The 20,324-nt window shown below is 41.1% G+C and overlaps 1 protein-coding gene across 1 annotated transcript in view; it reads right to left on the bottom strand.

Moving 5' to 3' along the window:
* Positions 1-4,193: 4,193 nt before the first annotated feature.
* RMDN2 (regulator of microtubule dynamics 2) overlaps positions 4,194-20,324 on the bottom strand; it is a 60,053-nt gene continuing 43,922 nt past the window's right edge. The window contains exons 8-10 of the mRNA XM_043468353.1: positions 17,144-17,197; positions 16,976-17,056; positions 4,194-4,551 (exon numbers count right to left, since the gene is read on the bottom strand). Of these exons, the coding sequence (XP_043324288.1) occupies positions 4,498-4,551; positions 16,976-17,056; positions 17,144-17,197 (189 nt within the window). The 3' untranslated portion in view covers positions 4,194-4,497. The remainder of the gene's footprint in view (positions 4,552-16,975; positions 17,057-17,143; positions 17,198-20,324) is intronic.

Genomic DNA, 20,324 nt, shown 5'->3' with positions numbered 1-20,324 from the left:
CCATATTTGGTTCTACAATGTGACCTTATCTTTAACTGTGAAGTGAAATATTCTTGTTAACTGCCCAATCAGAAGTTCGTGCAGTCCATAAGGAGGCTCTCCCCCTACACACAGAGCAAGTGGAATGAGTCATTTAAAATGTTTCACCATTCCCCCCTGTTTCTCTTTCCTTATCTTGTGGGGAGAAGGTGGAAATATAAAAAACAGATTTAACATAAGTCAGGATGCACAATGGGCTTCCCAGGTGGCTCAGTAGTAAGGAATCCACCTGTCCATGCAGGAGATGTGGGTTTAATACTTTGGTCGGGAAGATCCCCTGGAGAAGGAAATGGCAACCCACTCCAGTATTCTTGCCTGGGAAATCCCATGGACAGAGGAGCCTGGCAGACTACAGTCCATGGGGTTGCAAAAGAGTCAGACATAACTAAGCAATTAAACAACATGCATAATAGGTTGTTGGGTACTTAACGATGATACCAGAAAATGGGTATCAATACCCAAAAAGTAAGTGCAAGGAAAGATTTTTCCTTGCTCTCTTCTTTTCCTTCTTTTTTTAAAGTTTTACCGTCCCTCTCTACCATCCTTTTTTAAATACCCGCTTTTTCCTTTCCCTTTCTTTTTGTTTTCTTCTGTTCTCCTTCCACCTTCTTTTATTCCCACATGCGCACGTTTGTTGGCAGGATTGTACAGTGGTTCAGACCACTGCTCGGACCCTGGAGCTGGCTGCCCAGTTCATATCTAGTACTGTGTCAGGCATGGTATCTAGAAAAATGGCACTGATGAACCTATCTGTAGGGCAGGAATAGAGACACAGACTTGTGGACACAGTGGGGGAAGGAGAGGCTGGGACGAACTGACAGAGTAGCATTAACATATATACAGTACCACGTGTAAAACGGATCGCTAACAGGAAGCTGTATAGTGCAGGGAGCTCGGCTCAGGGCTCTGTGATGACCTAGAGAGTGGGAGAGAGGCCCAAGAGGGAGGCGATATATGTAAACTTACAGCTGATTCATGTTGTTGTATAGCAGAAACAAACACGACACTGTAAGGCTATTATCCTCCAATAAAAATAAAAATAATATCCCATGCTTCAGAACCCCCATCTGTAAATGGGCTGTTTTTAAAACTAACTGTTTTCAGTAGGGCTGCTGTGAGGATGAAATGAACTAACACAGGGAAAACACTCAGAACCGGTAAAACCAGGCAAGTGTTACCATTTTCAGAACTCTTTCCCTCCCTCCCACTTCCCTCTTCCCCGCCATCAACACCAGACACATTGGACTCCACTCAGTTCAATGGAAAAGGCCCTGAGCTCAAAGAAGTGTGCAGAAGGCATGAGATTCCGAGACCTGGAACCTGGTCCCGACTCAGCCACTCACCAATTTTCTGGCCCTGTCTGTGTTGCTTATGCATCAGAGCTAAAACTGTTTCCTGGTAAAATGAAAAGGCAGGCCTAGAAGATCTATGGTCCCATCCACCTAACACATCTTTCTATAATTTAAAAGTATGCAAAGATTAAGTGAAAACATTTTTGACAACTTTCAGGCACAACAGAGATTTTCATTTACAATGAAGGATATCCAGTACTTAGTAAGAAAGATAACATGGCAGATTACCCAGACATGACAATTGTTAAAATTTTAGCAGAACACTGAGTTACATTAATGTTTTACAAGAAATTACAACATGCCCCTTAATATCTGCAGAAATTGAAAACATTCAAATGTTCTGGATTGGAACTCCCCCTTTCCAAAGCTGTGCATGAAGTCTCTTGAAAGTATAGGAGTTCGTGCACTTCGTGGTGGAGGGTACACCATGGCCTTGGCCTTAGTGACCTACCAGGAGAAATCATTTCAGAAACTCTCTACAGCTATTCTGTCTACTCCAAGGTCAGTGGAATGAGTGGTGAGTGAGCAACTACAGAAAGGAGAGTTCATAATGGTTCACTTTGTGTGAAATTCATTGGAGTTTAAGTGTAATAATCTACATATAATGCCGCCATCCAAAAATACCACTCAGCTTTTAAAAGTGGGGGGAGGGTGGATTTAATGTGGAAATTGTCCTTAGCTGGCTTCACACATACATGCTTTGATTATAAACCTGATGAAGACTAGCTATGATCAGGCAGCAGGGCTCTGATATTAATTGGAAGAGGATATGGTATTACCACGATGAGGAGAGAAATGTCCTCCATTAACATCTTACTGAGAAATCTGTCAAATGTGGTAGAAATTCATAATATTTTTAAGATTCAAATAACTTTCAGAAAAGTTACACTCCTGTTGGGTCAAGTCCTGATTCAGAAACTTATCACTCAATTGAGAGACATCAATTTGTCCAATGAAGGCATTATGGACTACAGGGACCAAGTAGGACTTTTGTTAAAACAAGTGAGATTGATTAGGCCTTATGTTTCAATTATGATCCCAAGTCCAACGATTACCAAAGAGTGTTCTTGTAGTTTCTCGTAATTCTTAGCCGAAGTGTCTGTACCACTTTCTGCTGGCTTCCCAGGTGGCGCTAGGGGTAAAGATCCTGCCTGCCAATGCAGGAGACATGAGACACGGGTTTGATCCTTGGTCAGGAAGAGCCCCTGGAGGAGGGCATGGCAACCCACTCCAGTATCCTTGCCTGGGAAATCCCATGGACAGAGGAGCCTGGCAGGCTACAGTCCGTACAGTCGCAGAGTCGGACACAACTAAAGTAACTTAGCACGCACACACTGCTTGAATGAGCTGCTCCAGCAAAGCTTACAATGTGACTAATTCTACATTATGTTCTGCTGCTAGAATCACCTGTCTCAACTTGCACATTCTCTCTAGCTGTTTAGAGATAGCCAGAGGTAGATTTTGTGGACATAAGTGTACCTGCAAAACTCTTTTGTCTCTTCAGCTAGTAGTTTCAGTGTTAAACTAGTTGTTGGAGTTTGGGCACGAATCAGTTGGGCTGATTTAGGTATCTTGATGGGCTGTTATAGATGATGAAAGGGAGAAACTAGCTCAGTTTAATGAACTGGTATTACTAGAACAAGGCTTGAAATTTAGTGTACAAGTGTGTCCATGCATTTGGGATAGCAACGGGATAGCAAACAAGCAATTTTTTACCTGATTTCCAGGATAAGGCTGGTTAAAGGGTTGTGGGGAATCTATAGATCACTGCTAGTTAAGTTCAATTGAAAAATCCTTTTAACTATTAAAAATTGGGGAATATTAGAAATAAAACACAACTCCACAGAAATATGAACATTTTCAATAGATGAATTTCTATGCACATTTTCATAGAGTTGAGATCATGTGCATATATTATTTTGTCTTGAACTTAAGATGCTCTGCGCATTTCCCTGTCATTTTTGAAATTATTGTTAATGTCAAAAATATTCTATTGTAGTTATATTCTAATATGGTTAATTGCTTTATTACTGTTCTGTTCAGTTCGGTTGCTCAGTTGTGTCTGACTCTTTGTGACTCCATGGACTGTAGCATACCAGGCTTCCTTGTCCATCACTAGCCCCAGGAGCTTGCTCAAACTCATGTTCATCGAGTCGGTGATGCCATCCAACCATCTCATTCTCTGTCATCCCCTTCTCCTCCTGCCTTCAATCCTTCCCAGCATCAGAATCTTTTCCAATGAGTCAGTTCTTTGCATCAGGTGGCCAAAGTATTGGAGTTTCAACTTCAGCATCAGTCCTTCAGTGAATATTCAGGACTGATTTCCTTTAGGATTGACTGGATTATTACCATTATACATAGGGTTTTGCTGTAAAAAATAATGCTGTTATGAACATTTTTGCATAAGTTTACTTTTTCACTTTAAGATTTTTTCTGTAAAATAAAATTATGAGATAAAGAGTTTATATATTTTTAAGGCTTTGGTTAAATTTTACCAAATGTTTGGTCAAAATGCTCTCCCAGCAGCAGCGTGTGAGACCGGTCCAACTTGTGGCATCATTGTCAGTACTGAATGTTTCTTTAAAGGAAAAAAAGTCCTTGCTATTTTGATGGTAAAACAGTATCCTATTATAATTTTCTTCACATTTTAAAAATTACTAGTTATAGTTCCCCTTTTGTTTTCTCTTATCAACAACTTGTTTATGTCCTTTGCCTTTCCCCCCTTTTTCTACCACATTAATAAAATTGTTTTGTAAAGTCTCCATTGAAGCAGCAATAAAACACTCACTAGAGTTCATTTTATTGAATTGATTTAAATATTTTATTTAAGGAAATATTCTGAAGACTATAGTTCATTATTTATAGGAAAACTATAAAGCATACATGTTTAAGTAGTGACATTATAGGAAACAGATTTCTCCAAATAACATAATTAGTTTTATAGTGCTACCAGTGGAATGCACCCTGCAGAAACATGGTTTTACCTTCAGATCTGAGCACACTGCCCTTACATCAAAAAAGAAAAAAGGATAATAAAAAAAACACACAACTTTGATTAAATTTTTAGTAGACCACATCTGATTTGTTGAAGAGCAAGTTCTTTTATTTACCTCTTCAAGGAAGTGCTTATTTTTTTCACCTCTTTCTGAGCATCTTTATCCTATAAAGAAAATACAAATACACAATAAAATTTCATACTTCACCCTGATACTCTAGGTACTTTGAAACAGACTTGTTGAACAAGGGGGTATTTTTTGAAAGACCACCACAAAGAAACTGTGCATGTCTTAGGACCAGGTATGATTTGCATCTCTGAGAATGTGAGTGATACAGAGAGCTATTTCCAGGCTCTTTCTCCAGCTGGTCTGGGGTGGTGGATACAGGAAGCAGAGCCCCTTCTGCGTAAGCTGTCACACTGCATCCATCACCATGTTAATGATAACACTGTTTTCTTCTTCAACTATAACGTGTGGAAAAGGTCTGAGTCTTAGCAGCAGAATTTGAACAACTCTGAGATTCCTCTGTAAGATCCAGACAAGATTCCATGGTAAGATCCAAACTACCTATTTTTTATCAGGTAATTTAAGATTTAAAATCATGTAATGTGTTTTATAGGACTCTATGTGTGTTATTATTTCCTTAAAACAAGTGTGGAAGTTATGAAGAGTGGAAATAAATTCAGATGGTAGGGTGCTCCCATGCATTTTTTGTGTCTAACAGACACCAACCACCTATCAGAAAGGGTTTAAGGAGTGTAACATATTTAAAGAAAATAGAGGAGGAAAAACTGGACAAAGTAGATTTTGGAAGCAGTTGTTGGCTATATTTTTTTTAAAAAAAACTGGAAGTTCTTCAATAGTTTTAATCATAAGCTTTAATACAGTGATTCTATTGCAGTGACTGATAAACTAGAAGTCTACCTTCTATCAAATCAGTATTTTTGAAGACTGTGAGAAAATATGCCTAATGAATCTAGGTGAGTGACGCATTATTAAAAAGAACTTACAGAAAAGCCATAATTCAAGGTTAACTTTGTAATCCTAGGGCTAGCTCAGTGCCTGGCACCAAGAAAATTCTAGTGAAGTGAAGTCGCGTCTGACTCTTCGCAAACCCATGGACTGCAGCCTCCCAGGCTCCTCCGTCCATGGGATTTTCCAGGCAAGAATACTGGAGTGGGTTGCCATTTCCTTCTCCAGGGGATCTTCCCGACTCAGGGATTGAACCCAGGTCTCCCACATTGCAGGCGGGTACTTTACCCTCTAAGCCACCAGGGAAGCTCATTTAGAAGATTCTAAGTAAGTGCCTATTAAATAGGCAGTTGACTACCAGAGCTCAGTAACAATTTCTCAAATCTAGGAACCAATTTCTTACAGACAAATGATGTAGATGAAAGAACTGTTTCAATTAAATGCCTTAAGAAATAAATATACTCAAACTACAATAAAAGGTTTAAAATTAAGACCATGGCTTAGCAATATCTGACCTCTGGAGGCATCACAAAGAATTCCTCTAATTCCTACCCAATCCAACTGCTAACACACTCACACACACCCCTTCCTTTTTTTTACCTCTTCCCAGGGCTTCCACCCCAGTCTTTAATTAATTTACTTTTTTTGTGTGTGGATAGAGGACACTGGCAGGGCCTTTCAGCTAAAACAAACAAGAAAACAAAACAAAACCCCAACTAAAACCACTACCTCCAGTCATGCTTTCTTGTCACTGCCTAAAATGCACCCGGTTCAGACCATTAATCCTCTTTGGTACTCACCCCAATACTGCTCTTCTATGCGCTCTCTTTCCTGACTCAACCTTTCACTTCTCCCCCTTTTCCCAGACAGAGCTCCCTGGAACTCCTGTTAGAAAACTTGCTTTGAGGTCATATTTGCATAACCAGCAATGTATTTGCTAAGAGAATATTTTTGAGGGGAGCTCAGGAAGAGAATGAGGGAGTGGTTAGGGCCAATGGTAGAGGGTAATTGCTCTCGACTGTTTCTCATATTTGTTAACAAACTCCTGATCACTCTCTTTTTATTTTACTTTTGATGACTTTGGCTTCTTGGTCACTCTCTCCACACCGAGTCCTACCACCACTGTTGGAGACCTCACTGTTCCCATGGATTGTGTATCCCAGTCTTGCAGAAGGGTGCCTCTTCATATTTTCTTCCACTCCCCATGAGCATGCCCTGGGATGTGTCAGACCTAAAACTGCTCCATCTCTGAGACAGGGATCTTGTTTTCTTAAACACTGCTTATCCTTGAGGGTCATTTACCTATCCAATCTCTCCTCTCTCTCAAGAATTCAATATTTCAGCCATACTATACTTGCTGAAGCTGAAGTTCCAATACTTTGGCCACCTGATGTGAAGAGCCGACTCACTGAAAAAGACCCTGATGCTGGGAAAGACTGAGGACAGGAGGAGAAGGGCATGACAGAGGACGAGATGGTTGGATGGCATCACCAACTCAATGGACATGAGTTTCAGCAAACTCTGGGAGATGGTGAAGGAAGGACAGGGAAGCCTGGTGACCATGGGGTCGCAAAGAGTCATACAAGAATGAGTGACTGAAAAACAACAATACACTTGATAGAGTGCTTTTTCACATCATATTTATCAGTTCCAAGCCTTTGTTAGTTCTCTAGTACTTCATAAAATATGGTGTGTATACCACCCACGTTGGTATCACCTGGGATATTTGAATTACTTATAAAGTATGCATATTTGTCCATGTTTTCATTCACCCTTGCCAAGTAGGTAGGTATTTCAACAATAGAGTAATGAGAACACATTTTTTATATGTTTCATTTTTCAGTCACATTAAAAGGTGTTGTCTGATTAAACAAAGTCTTTGTAAAGATGTTTAGAGCTGTATAAAAAATGGAAACTGATTAACTAATTAACAGTGATGTAATAAAGGAAAACACCTCAATTACTCAGCATAATGTTTCATGACTTTTTAAAAACTTATTATTTATTTTATTTTTTGGCTGTGCTGGCTCTTCGTTGTTGCTTAGGCTTTTCTCTAGTTGCAGGGAGTGGGGGCTACTTTCTAGTTGTGGTACATGGTCTTCTCATTGCAGTGGCCTCTCTTGTTGCGGAGCTTGGGCTCTAGGGAGCAGGGACTTCAGTAGTTGAGGCTTCAGGATTCAGGAGCACAGGCTCAGTAATTGTGGAGCACAGGATTAATTGTTCCATGGCATGTGAGATTTTCCCCAACCAGGGATCAAACCCATGTCTCCTGCACTGGCAGGCGGATTCTTCACCACTGAGCCACCAGGGAAGCCCCATTTCATGATTTTTTAAAGACAAATACCCATGTACTAGATTTTTCATCAACAACTCTTATTAATCTCATTGTTTATTACATCTCACCAAAATCTGTATTCAACATTTCTAAGAATGCATCGTAGTTTTACATCTTTACATGGCATTATTTTCAGTAATACATTTGGCAAAAGTCTAATTATATGTTGAATTTTGTACTAAGGTTCCTGATAGGTTCCCCCCTTCCCGAGTATGAATTTTCTTAAATAAAATCCAGATGAAGGCATTTCTACAATGACTTGAGGCCTGAGGAATTCTCAAGTGTAAGAACTTGAAGGCTGACTAAAGCATGATCACCTCATTCATGACACTGAGAGTGCCTGACACAGTGAAAATCTTCCCATGTCCTGGAGCGTTGCTTTATGAGTAATGGGTTTCCCATGTTTATTTCACTGAATTGCTTCTCCGACATGAACTATCTTGTAGTTTCCAAATGGCTTTCTCCTCCTGGTAAAGACTTGCTGCTTCCCTTCCTGCTTGACTCTGAGTTTTCTGTAAGGCTTGAGTGTTGGCTGACGGCTGCAGGGTTTCTCCACTCTGTGAGCTCTCTGCTGTTTATAAAGGTTGGTGCTGATACTGAAGATTCCTCCACATTCATTATATCTCTAGGGTTCCTCTCCGGTGTATGTTGTTTCATGATAGCTAACGTTACAGCATCAACTAAAGGCTTTACCACATAGATGATATTCATATGGTTTCTCTGCAGCGTGAGTTTACTCATATCATTTCAAAGAAGAATTATTACTAGAGGCATTTCCGTAATGATCACAAAGGGTTTCTCTCTGGTGTGAGTTCTCTGGTATGAACAAAAGGTAACTCTCTGGCCAAAGTGTTCCCCATGTTTGTTACAGTTATAGGGTTTCTCTAATGTGACCTAACATGTGTTGTTATTGCTGAGCTGTGAGTGAATAGTTCCCCATTCTCATTATGCTCAAAGAACTCCTTTCCAGTGTGAAATCTCTGCTATTGATGAGAGGTTGTTAAAGGTTTGCCCACATCCATTCATCAACTCATTCATTTACATATGAATTCTATGCTGATCATTCAGTGATAACTTTTAGTTAAAAGTCTTTGCCACACTGGTTACATTCAAAAGGTGTGTTATTCTCCTGCAGGTACACATGTCTTCTCCTTTGGATTGAGGCATGTTCACTGCACAGCTATCTGATTAATTGTGAGGCCTTCATTATGCTTCAAGCACTTGATATTTGCCCATATTTATGCAAATGTCCTTTTATAAGAACCCAGGTTATTGTTTTGAGTTCAGGTTACTCCTTTCTTCCTCAAATTCAAACTATTTACTCTGACAGTGGAGGTGAAAAATAGCTTTAAGGGACTAGATCTGATAGAGTGCCTGAAGAACTATGGATGGAGGTTCCTGACATTGTACAGGAGACAGGGATCAAGGCCATCCCCAAGAAAAGAAATGCAAAAAAGGAAAATGGCTGTCTGAGGAGGCCTTACAAATAGCTGTGAAAAGAAGAGCAGCGAAAAGCAAAGGAGAAAAGGAAAGCTATACCCATTTGAATGCAGAGTTCCAAGGAATAGCAAGGAGAGATAAGAAAGCCTTCCTCAGTGATCACTGCAAAGAAATAGAGAAAAACAATAGAATGGGGAAGACTAGAGATCTCTTCAAGAAAATTAGAGATACCAAGGGAACATTTCATGCAAAGATGGGCTCAATAAAGGACAGAAATGGTATGGACTTAATAGAAGCAGAAGATATTAAGAAGAGGTGGCAAGAATACACAGAAGAACTATACAAAAAAGATCTTCATGACCCAGATAATCACACAATGGTGTGATCACTCACCTAGAGCCAGACATCCTGGAATGTGAAGTCAAGTGGGCCATAGGAAGCATCACTACGAACAAAGCTAGTGGAGGTGATGGGGTTCCAGCTGAGCTATTTCAAATCCTGAAAGATGATGCTGTGAAAGTGCTGCACTCAATATGCCAGCAAATTTGGAAAACCCAGCAGTGGCCACAGGACTGGAAAAGGTCAGTTTTCATTCCAATCCCAAAGAAAGGCAATGCCAAAGAATGCTCAAACTACCGCACAATTGCACTCACCTCACACGCAAGTTAAGTAATGCTCAAAATTCTTCAAGCCAGGCTTCAACAATACGTGAATCATGAACTTCCAGATGTTCAAGCTGGTTTTAGAAAAGGCAGAGGAACCAGAGATCAAATTGCCAACATCTGCTGGATCATCAAAAAAGCAAGAGAGTTCCAGAAAAACATCTGCTTCTGCTTTATTAACTATGTCAAAGACTTTGACTGTGTGGATCACAACAAACTGTGGAAAATTCTGAAAGAGATGGGAATACCAGACCACCTGACCTGCCTCCTCAGAAATCTGTATGCTGGGTCAAGAAGCAACAGTTAGAACTAGACATGGAACAACAGACTGGTTTCAAATAGGAAAAGGAGTACGTCAAGGCTGTATACTGTCACCGTGCTTATTTAACTTACATGCAGAGTACATCATGAGAAACACTGGGCTGGAGGAAGCACAAGCTGGAATCAAGACTGCTGGGAGAAATATCAATAACCTCAGATATGCAGATGACACCACCCTTATGGCACAAAGTGAGGAAGAACTAAAGAGCCTCTTGATGAAAGTGAAAAAGGAGAGTGAAAAAGCTGGCTTAAAGCTCCACAGTCAGAAAACTAAGATCATGGCATCTGGTCCCATCCCTTTATGGTAAATAGATGGAGAAACAGTGGAAACAGTGGCAGACTTAATTTTTTGGGGCTCCAAAATCGCTACAGATGGTGACTGCAGCCATGAAATTAAAAGACGCTGACCCCTTGGAAGAAAAGTTATGACCAACCTAGACAGCGTATTAGAAAGCAGAGAGATTACTTTGCCAACAAAGGTCTATCTAGTCAAGGCTATGGTTTTTCCAGTGGTCATGTATGGATGTGAGAGTTGGGACTGTGAGGAAAGCTGAGCGCCAAAGAATTGATGGTTTTGAACTGTGGTGTTGGAGAAGACTCTTTGGAGTCCCTTGGGCTGAAAGGAGATCCAACCATTCCATCCTAAATGAGATCAGTCCTGAGTGTTCTTTGGAAGGACTGATGTTGAAGCTGAAACTTTAATACTTTGGCCACCTATGCAAAGAGCTGACTCATTTGAAAAGACCCTGATGCTGGGAGGGATTGGGGGCAGGAGGAGAAGGGGACAACAGAAGATGAGATGGTTGGATGGCATCACCGACTCGATGGACATGGGTTTGAGTAAACTCCGGGAGTTGGTGATGGACAGGGAGGCCTGGCGTGCTGCAGTCCACGGGGTCACAAAGAGTGGGATACGACTGAGCGACTGAACTGAATGAACCCTGACACTAGATGGCTCCTTCCTACAGATATTCTGCATGGAAGTTAGGTCCTAGCTTTGAAGACTTTTCAGCCTAGACTCTGGCCTTGGGCAAGCCCTCTCTCTCCCTCACCCTAGCTCTTCCCCTTGAACCAACTGAGCAGGCACATCTTATTTTCAGAGCTCATCCCCCAGGGAGATCCAACGACTGATGTTCTCCATCAGTCATGTCTCTGTATGGCTTCCCCTGAGATGGGTCCAGCAGGCCCACTCTCCCTAAGTCCACAGCCATGTCCTCAAAGGTCCTCATTTCCTGTGGCTGCAATGCCAAGAACTCAGCAACCCCCTGCCTTCCTCTGTTCTCTCACCCAGGGGCCATTGGAGCGTGAGGCCCACAGGGCAGAACCCAGTGGACAGAGTGAGCCACACTGATGGTGAGGTTGCTGTCAGCACCCTCTGCAGCTCGGCACTTTTTTCTCTAGAAAAAGGCCAGGAATTCATATTTTTAACAAGCCTCCCACACCCAAGAAAGTCTTAGAGATTTAAACTGGGTTTACATTTTAAATCCTTAGAATCTCAGTTACCTACCAGAACCTCAAGAAGGCTTTTCTTGGCCCCTGGTTCAGGTTGCAAGTCCAGTTTTATTTTCTCATAAACTCCGTGCTTTCATCTCCACTACACTCATCATACTTTATTGCCATTACTTGTTCAGTGCCTGCCTTCAGACTATAGAATTCATGGTGGCAAAGAAGGATCTGCTTTATTTCTCACTGTATCCCAAGCTTCTGACTGAGCAGCACCATATTTACAATATAAATGAGTAAAGGTAATTTTTTTCACTTACTCAAGCACACACATTTAAAAATACAGATTTGTTTGATCTGAAAGTGTCAGAAAATATTACATTTTGAGGAACTACATTAATGCTGTCTACTAAAGACTTTGGATAAATGAGAGAGACTTATTTATACTAAGCCGTTATACTCTGGGCATTTGAATAATGATTTATCAAACATCAACTTAACTAGACTGCATACTGGTTAAAAATGACTGATCTCAAGCTGATGCTATATCAACAGTTATTTTAAGAAAATTAATTACAGTTCAGTTCAGTTGCTCAGTCGTGTCCAACTCTTTATGACCCCGTGGACTGCAGCACGTCAGGCTTGCTTGTCCATCACCAACTCCCGGAGCTTACTCAAACTCATGTCCATTGAGTCATGAGTTTCTTTTTTTTTTTTTAAGATAGCATATTAAAAAAAATTAATTACAAGGAAGGCTAAAAAACTTCTTTAAGGTGTTTTTTATATAGCTAAGGCCATTAGATACTGAGAAAGCTTAAGAAATAATATATATATATATATATATATATATATATATATAATATGGAGAATCCCGTGGACAGGGGAGCCTGGTGGGCTGCTGTCCATGGGGTTGCACAGAGTTGGACACGACTGAAGTGACTTAGCAGAGCATACTTTAGAAATAATATATTTTAAATGCAGATAAACAGAAGGTAAGAGACAAAAGAGCACAAATTGGAGTATGTGAACAGAGTGACACTTCCTACCTACAATTCAGGAAATGTCTGTTCAGAGAGTGGGAAAGCATCCACTCCAAAATGGCCTTATCAAAAAAAAATTCTTAATGTACAAGGAAGAATATATTCTCCAGGCAAGAATAGCACAGAAGGTAATGCACAAGAAATACATTTACATGAGAAAAAGATAGGCAAACACAAATTTCTAACAAATGAGACCCTGGACAACATTGCTGGATTCCCTACAACAGGAAGACAGGTTAAGAGTTGAGGACTGACTATACTTTCTAAACTTATGTGAAAAACCGAGTCTTAACTAACATAATTAAATATGAGATCTTAATTAAAACAGAACTTTGAACTGAAGATATTTAAAGTAGAATTAAGATTTTAGGGAATTCTCTGATGGCTTAGTGGTTAGAATCAGTGCTTTCACTGCCAGGGCTCTGGGTTCAATCCCTGGTTGGGGAACTAAGACCCCACAAGCCGAGTGGTGCTGTCAAAGACAAAAAAAATTTAGGATTTTTTTTTTTTTTTACTAAGAGTGGTTACTAAGGAAAGTGATGATTATCAATCTATAGAACAGGTTGTAAATAAAGCCCAGGACTTTAAACTACACGTAATTTTGAAGACAACTATATCACTTGCTTTAATTTCTTCTTCCTGTGGTTGTTTCTGGTACATTGTATTTATTGTCTAAAAAGAGTTTGTCTTAGAGGAGCAATGAATGTCATTTCAAAGTTTTATAACATTTTTAAAGTAGCTTTTTTTCTTTACTGAATTAGCACATCCCTCACTGAAACACAAAATCTTACACAATGTTTTTTACACAATGTTTTTTGAGCTTTCTCAGGTTGCTCTGAGCCAGTAACTTGGACACTTCCTCTGGGCAAACAACTTTCAGGCCACTGAGGTCATCATTATTTCACTCAGTGATCATTCTCACACTGTCTCAGACACAGGAATCCCTTTTACTTTAAAAGAAGGAATGCTTCCCAGGACCTGACATTACCTTTCTAGGGTCAAGAAAAGTCCACATGAATAATAAAATACCATAATTTCAGATCCTGGAAACATAACGCAGCTTACATGCACGAATCTGGGCTCCAGAGGCCCGAGGGCTGACAGTCCCAATATTAAGTGCTGCGTGACGAGCTCCAGGCTCCTTCATAAGGACAGAAGTCACTTCACGAATATCTGCGATGCCAAGAAGAGGGTAAGAGTGCCACGGAAAGAACCACAGATGCTATGCAAGTTCACAACAGGGAGAGAAAAACGACAGCTGAGCTGCCTTTGTTGTAACGAATGCCAAAGCTAGATATGCTGGAAATAAATAACTGGGCCAGCGAAATCACTGATGGGATATACTTCAACTTAGAAAACCTTCAGAGAGAGCGGATACTACAGATAACTTGCCTCATTCTAGTTTCTAAGTGAAAAAGAAACTGAGATATTCCTGACAGTATCTGAACCATGTTAAAAAAAAACAAAAACAAAAACTAGGAATATAAATTACTGGAAAAAATAAGTAATGCGGGAGATACTTGCTAATGCTGTTTTGCTTATTACATAAATAGTTCCACATGGCCCAGCTTTCTTAGCTACATTTATTACTAGCTCAGCTGGTAAAGCGTCTACCTGCAATGCAGGAGACCCTGGTTCGATTCCTGGATGGAGAAATTCCCCTGGAGAAGGAATAGGCCACTCACTCCAGTATTCTTGGACTTCTCTGGTGGCTCAGACAGTAAAGAATCTGCCTGCAGTGTGGAAGACTTGGGTTCGATCCCTGGGTTGGGAAGATCCCCTGGAGGAGGGCATGGCAACCCACTCCAGTATTTTTGCCTGGAGAATCCCATGGACAGAGGAGCCTGGGGGGGCTACAGTCCATGGGGTTGCAAAGAGTCGGACACGACTAAGTGACTCAGCACAGCGCAGCTATTCAGTATTACTGTTGGCACTACTCTTTTTCTTTTGTAAGGTATTAGTCTTTGGAGCCTTCCTACCAATACTTGTGGAGTCCTTGTTATATGCCGGGCACTACATTTGGCACCAGGAAGAGAGTGATGAATGAAAAACACCTAGTTGCTACTTTCATGGAACAACCACGCAAATAACTATAGAATCACAACCGTGCCAAATGACAAGAAGGAAAAGCATGAGGCACCTTCTAGCCTGAGAGTGCCAAGGGAGTCTTTCCTGAAGAAATGCCATTTATGGTGAGGCCTGAAGGATGAAGGGAGTAGGGGGTGGTTCGTAAGGAATGTTTCAGAAAGAGGGAACACCATATGCCAAGGGTGCAAGGTGGGAGGAACACAGCGCAGAGGAGGAGAGAGGGAAACTACGAAGCTTGAGAGACTGGGAGGCGCCAGCCCCGAAAGGCATGCTAAAAATTCTGAACTGCATCCTAAAAGCAAAGTGTGTTCAAGCAAGGAAGTGACGTGTGAGGTTTATGCTTAATCTATGGCTTTGGCTGACACTGAGAGCCAACAATGACTGAGCCGGGGCAAGAGGCTAAGAGACCAGCTGGGAGGTTTACATGATTGTAGCTCAGGTGAAAGAGGATGGTGCCCTGCTTGGAGAGCTGGCCGGAGAGCGAGATGGGTAGAGAGAGAGAGCACGCACATAGCTGGATGACTCAAGGCATGTTTTAGAACAACTCTGAGAACTTGGTGACTGGGGAGACATCTGGTTTGGGGGGCTGAGAGACAAGGAAGAGTCAAAGAGCATTCCCAGCTTTCCTAGTTAGGGGGGTGGAGGTGCCATTTACTAAGAGGGGCAGATGGAGGAAGAGCGGAGGCAAAGGCCTAATGATGAGTTGAGTCTGAGATGTCTGTGAGTCATCCAAGCGGAGATGTCAAGCAGGATGTTGGATAATCAGGTCTAGACTCAGAGGGGAGGTCTAGAGACACAAATTTGAGGATCTCTGGTAGGTACGTAGTATTTGAAGCCATGGAGGGTGAGTTTGGCTGGCAGGGAGGAGGAAAGGGAGAGAAGACTTAGCAACCAAGGATCAAACTCTGAAGCTCATCAATTTGGCCCTCTTGTGAGAGCCCTAAATGTCATGCATAGATACTTGCATTTCACACCAGGTACTATACCTCATTATCCTATTGCATTTTAATCTTGTATTCTAGTAAGAATGCACAGGCTTCCCTGGTGGCTCAGCTGGTAAAGAATCACCTGCAATGTGGGGGACTTGGGTTCGATCCCTGGGTTGGGAAGATCCCCTGGAGAAGGGAATGGCTATCCACTCTAGTATTCTGGCCTGGAGAATTCGATGGACTGTATAATCCATGGGGTCGCAAAGAGTAGGACATGATTGAGCGACTTTCACTTTAACTTTCTAATAAGAATGCATAGACACTTAGTTTAAAATGACTGCATGTAACCCAAACTGGCATTGCTCAGGAGAGATGTGAAAGACAGTAGGGTCCTGACCACTAAAAAGGAGCAAGCAACCCGGGAGTACACAATCTGTTTTCTGCTGAAAAAGTTACACAAACTGTCTTCTGGAGAAGGAGGGCTGTTTTCTTTCCAGGTGGCTCAGTGGTAAAGAATCCGCCTGCCCATGAAGGAGACACAAAAGGCGTGGGTTTGATCCCTGGACCGGGAAGATTCCCCTAGAGAAGGAAATGGCAACCCATACCAGTATTCTTGCCTGAAAAGTCCCACGGGCAAGAGGAGCCTGCCCAAAGGGTCACCAAGAGTTGAATGAGAACAGCACAGCACGTGAGATGGGAACAGGAAACATTTATCTGTTTCTTTTTGTTCCCACAATACCTGTATACAGGAATACAGACCAAGCTTGTTAATGCTGTGAAATTCCTAAAACTTAGAGCACATCCAGAATTCTGAATTAGCGGGAAAAAAGGCAAGAAGTAATACGACTGCTTCTTTTTCATTAACGGTGTTCAAAGACCGAGAAAATGTTAGTACATATTTTCAGTCCTCTCCACGGCCTTGGACAGTCAGAGCCTGCTGGGCACTGGGGACTGATGGGGCCACTGCATGGACCCTCCTCCTGCTGTCGGGGCGGTGGCCTGTCTAGCTTGCTTGCTGCCTCCCCCAGTGTGATCACCAGCTCTGCAGAATTACACCTTCCTCCATCCTTCCCCTGGGGCCTGTCTTACTCCCTGCTGTGTAACACCCAACAAGCATCACGGTATCTTAACTGCTAGCCCACAACTGATTTTCATGCCTATTAAAGATACAAGGGGTCTCCTGGTGAAGGGTTATCTATAGCAGTTTTTAAAACTTCATAGTACATGTTAAATCCAAGTTAAAATCTTTGAGGATAGGAAAAAAAAAACTCCAGATGTATCTGAGCCACTTACTCATAGTTGAGCCTGGAACTGTACTAATAAAATAAACAGTGCTCCTTGTTACTGTGTGGACTTACCTCTTTGGTAATACAAGGAAGCAACACCGCCAAATTACAGAACTTCACAGCGTCGTCGATTTGATTAAGATCGGCATAACACTAGAAATGAAAAAAAAAATAATATGAAGGGCAACACATTTTTGTGCAATGGATTCAAAGTGATCTTAAAACAGTGGTCTTCATTACCTTGGCCATGAACATGTAATTGGACTTAGAAAATGCAGGCTGTAGTTCTTCAACCTGATTTTAAGAGAAAACAGAAAAGAGACTATCAGGGAAATATTAGAACAAGTAAAGGAGATATATTTCAATAAATCAGACCTTAACCAAGTTACCCTAAGAATTTAGGTTGGTTGTGTCACATCTGAATCATTTTATCAGCTCAAGTATCTTTTGGGTAGAAATACAGCTTTTGAGCTTACCCACTGAAATGGGATTATTACTGTGGTCATAAAGCTTACAAAGCAATGAGATACTTTAGGATTTGGGGATCACCTTGTATAACCATCTTCCTCACTTCCTCTTCTCTATCCTTTCTTTTTTTTCTTCCAGGGGCCAAACAACTGGTGGTACAGTCTCCTCAGGACAAGTCCCTACAATCTCCTTCGGAAGCAGGAGTGCAGTGTGACTGGTATTTCATGGCAAGCATCTTCCCCTACATTAATATTTGATTTCTGATCATTTCAACACATTCTGTACGAGCTGAATAACAGGCCCATGACATCAAGTTCTTTTAAATAAAAGGCAGATGCTTAAAATAACTAGTTGAAGTGGCAAACCACCTTGCAGATTTTAGTTACTGGGTATTATAAAGTTTTTTACGCCTCATCTGCTAGTGTCTCATGTACCAGTTCTTTTTCTTCATCTCTGGTAAATAAGAATTTCGCCAGATATGTGGTGTTGCTACTAGAGAACTCTTCTTAGAACCTAAGTCTGTCTTTGCATTGAAGCCAAATTTTGCTCTTATGAAAGTCTATGCCGGAGGCTCCCAGGCTGGGACCCTGACCCCCAACACAGAAGAAGGCAGAACCCAAAAGGAGGATGCTTTAAAAAAATTTTACAAATACATGCTTGTTTTACAACTTATAAATACTTCAGACATATTCAAAATTAAAAAGTGAAAGCTTCTCTGTTTCAATTTTATTCTCAATTATGATCTATTTCCCCAGGGGTAACCACTATCAACAGTTTGACAAATGCATCCTACAGACCTTTAAGTAGAGGAACTCCCTGCCTCCCACCTCCCACCTCCCCACTACTCAAGATGACTGATTTCTGAAAAAAATTTAAATAGGACCATTTCCTACTTATTGGTCCCAAACTTTTTTTTTTCCCTCAACGTATCACAGATACATTTTTGTGTTCACATACACAGATCTACCTCATTGTTTCTACGAGCTGTATTTCATACTGCATATACACTATAATTAAATTAAGCATCACTGTTACAGACACTTAGACTTATTTTTCACTATTACTAACAATGATCAATGTACATACTTGCTCCTATATGCCCATGTGCATGTGATTATGTGTGCAGGAGAGATTCCCAGAAGTTGGATTTCTGAGTCAAAAGATACATACATTTTAAGGATGGATAGAGGTGAAAGCAAGAGCTAGGGTTCTGAGGAGTGTTCCAATCCCTTATGAGAGCACATCCCTTGTAAAGGCCACTTATTCTCTGCAGAATCCAAGAGAAGGGTCCTGGGAGGAGGAGAAGGCGGACAAAATCTCTTGGGCTGGGAAGCCAGACTAGGTGTAACTCTTTAAGACTGAGCAGATGAACAGTGTGTGGATCTGGCCTAGAACCTGCTAGTGAAACACCGGAGTTGCCGACAGACTAAAGGAAGTTACTGTTCCGTCCTGGCCAAAGCCTTGACAGCCCAACAGAGCCATCCATGGTGCCAATGGGTTCTGGTCCTCCCGCTTCTTCTCTCTTGTCCAATTATTTCCATTTTAACTCTTTGAGTTAAAACGAAATTATGTAAAGCATTTATCCTTCAACTAAAAAATAAATTTTTTTAAAAGCTGTGGTTTTTCCAGTAGTCATGCATGAATGGGAGAGCTGGACCATAAAGAAGGTTGAGCACTGAAGAATTGATGTTTTTGAATTGTAGTGTTGGAGAAGACTCTTGAGAGTCTCTTGGATAGTAAGGAGATCAAACCAGTCAATCCCAAAGGAAATCAACCCTGAATATTCATTGGAAGGACTGATGCTGAAGCTGAAGCTTCAGTACTTTGGCCATCTGAAGGGAAGAGCTGACTCACTGAAAAGACCCTGGTGCTGAGAAAGACTGAAAGCAGGATGAGAGGGTGAAGGACAGGGAAGGCTGGTCTGCTGCAGCCACGGGGTCACAAAGAGTTGGACACGACTTAGTGACTGAACAACAACAAAGGAACATAGGCAGGCTACTAACAATGCTTACATCCTAAAATGGAGCAGATTCTGACCTTTGCCAAAGGCATTAGCTGCATAACAAGGAAAGTTGGGTCATTCAATAGAATGTTTTAATTAATGGGCAGTTTCTATGATGTTCTTCGAACTATGCCATAACATCTGGCAGAAAATACTGTACTTGCTTACTTCATCTTGGTCATCCAAGTTCCCCAAAGGCAGGAGCTGTGATGGTCATTTCTGTGTTCCCTTCATTTGGTATTAGGTATATGCTTAAAAAACATTGCTGAATAAATTAGCTTTGTTTTAAAACATCTCATTAACTCATGCAGCAGCTCTCTGTCGTATTAAGTCACAGAAGACAGCTCAGGAGCTGGTGAAACCACTAAGGAAGATTCGGGGATCTTGTGATTGCAAACAGTGAGTGACATCAGGATGGCCAAAATTGCCACACCTGTCTTCTACACACACCCCCATCCAGGAGTGCTCCAACATACCATGGGCTGCACATGAAGGACCATGAGAACTTTAAAAACAGGTCAAGCTCTAAAACCATGTTATACCACAATTCCAATCATAGGTATTTACCTAAGAAAATTTAAAACATGTCTACATAAAAGTTTGCCTATGAATGATCATAAGAACTTTATTCATAATAGCCCTAAGCTGGGAACAACTCAAATGTCCATCAATAGGTAAATGCATAAGTAAATTGTTGTAAATCCATGTAATGGAATATTACGAGGCAATCACAAATACATTCAATAAACTGACTGCATCTCAAAACATGTAGAGCAAAGGAAGCCAGATATGCAAAGTACCAAAGCTATGATTCCATTTACATACAATTTTAAAACAGGTAAAGTGGTGGTAATTACATAAGTATACAAATTTGTCAAATTTCACGGAACTGTACACATAGAATGGGTGTATCTAACTGTATATAAACTCTATCTTAATATATTCAGATAT

This window comes from Cervus canadensis, chromosome 5 (assembly GCF_019320065.1).
Source record: "Cervus canadensis isolate Bull #8, Minnesota chromosome 5, ASM1932006v1, whole genome shotgun sequence".
NCBI classification, from domain to species: Eukaryota; Metazoa; Chordata; class Mammalia; order Artiodactyla; family Cervidae; genus Cervus; species Cervus canadensis.
This window is presented reverse-complemented; position numbering and strand designations above follow the sequence as displayed.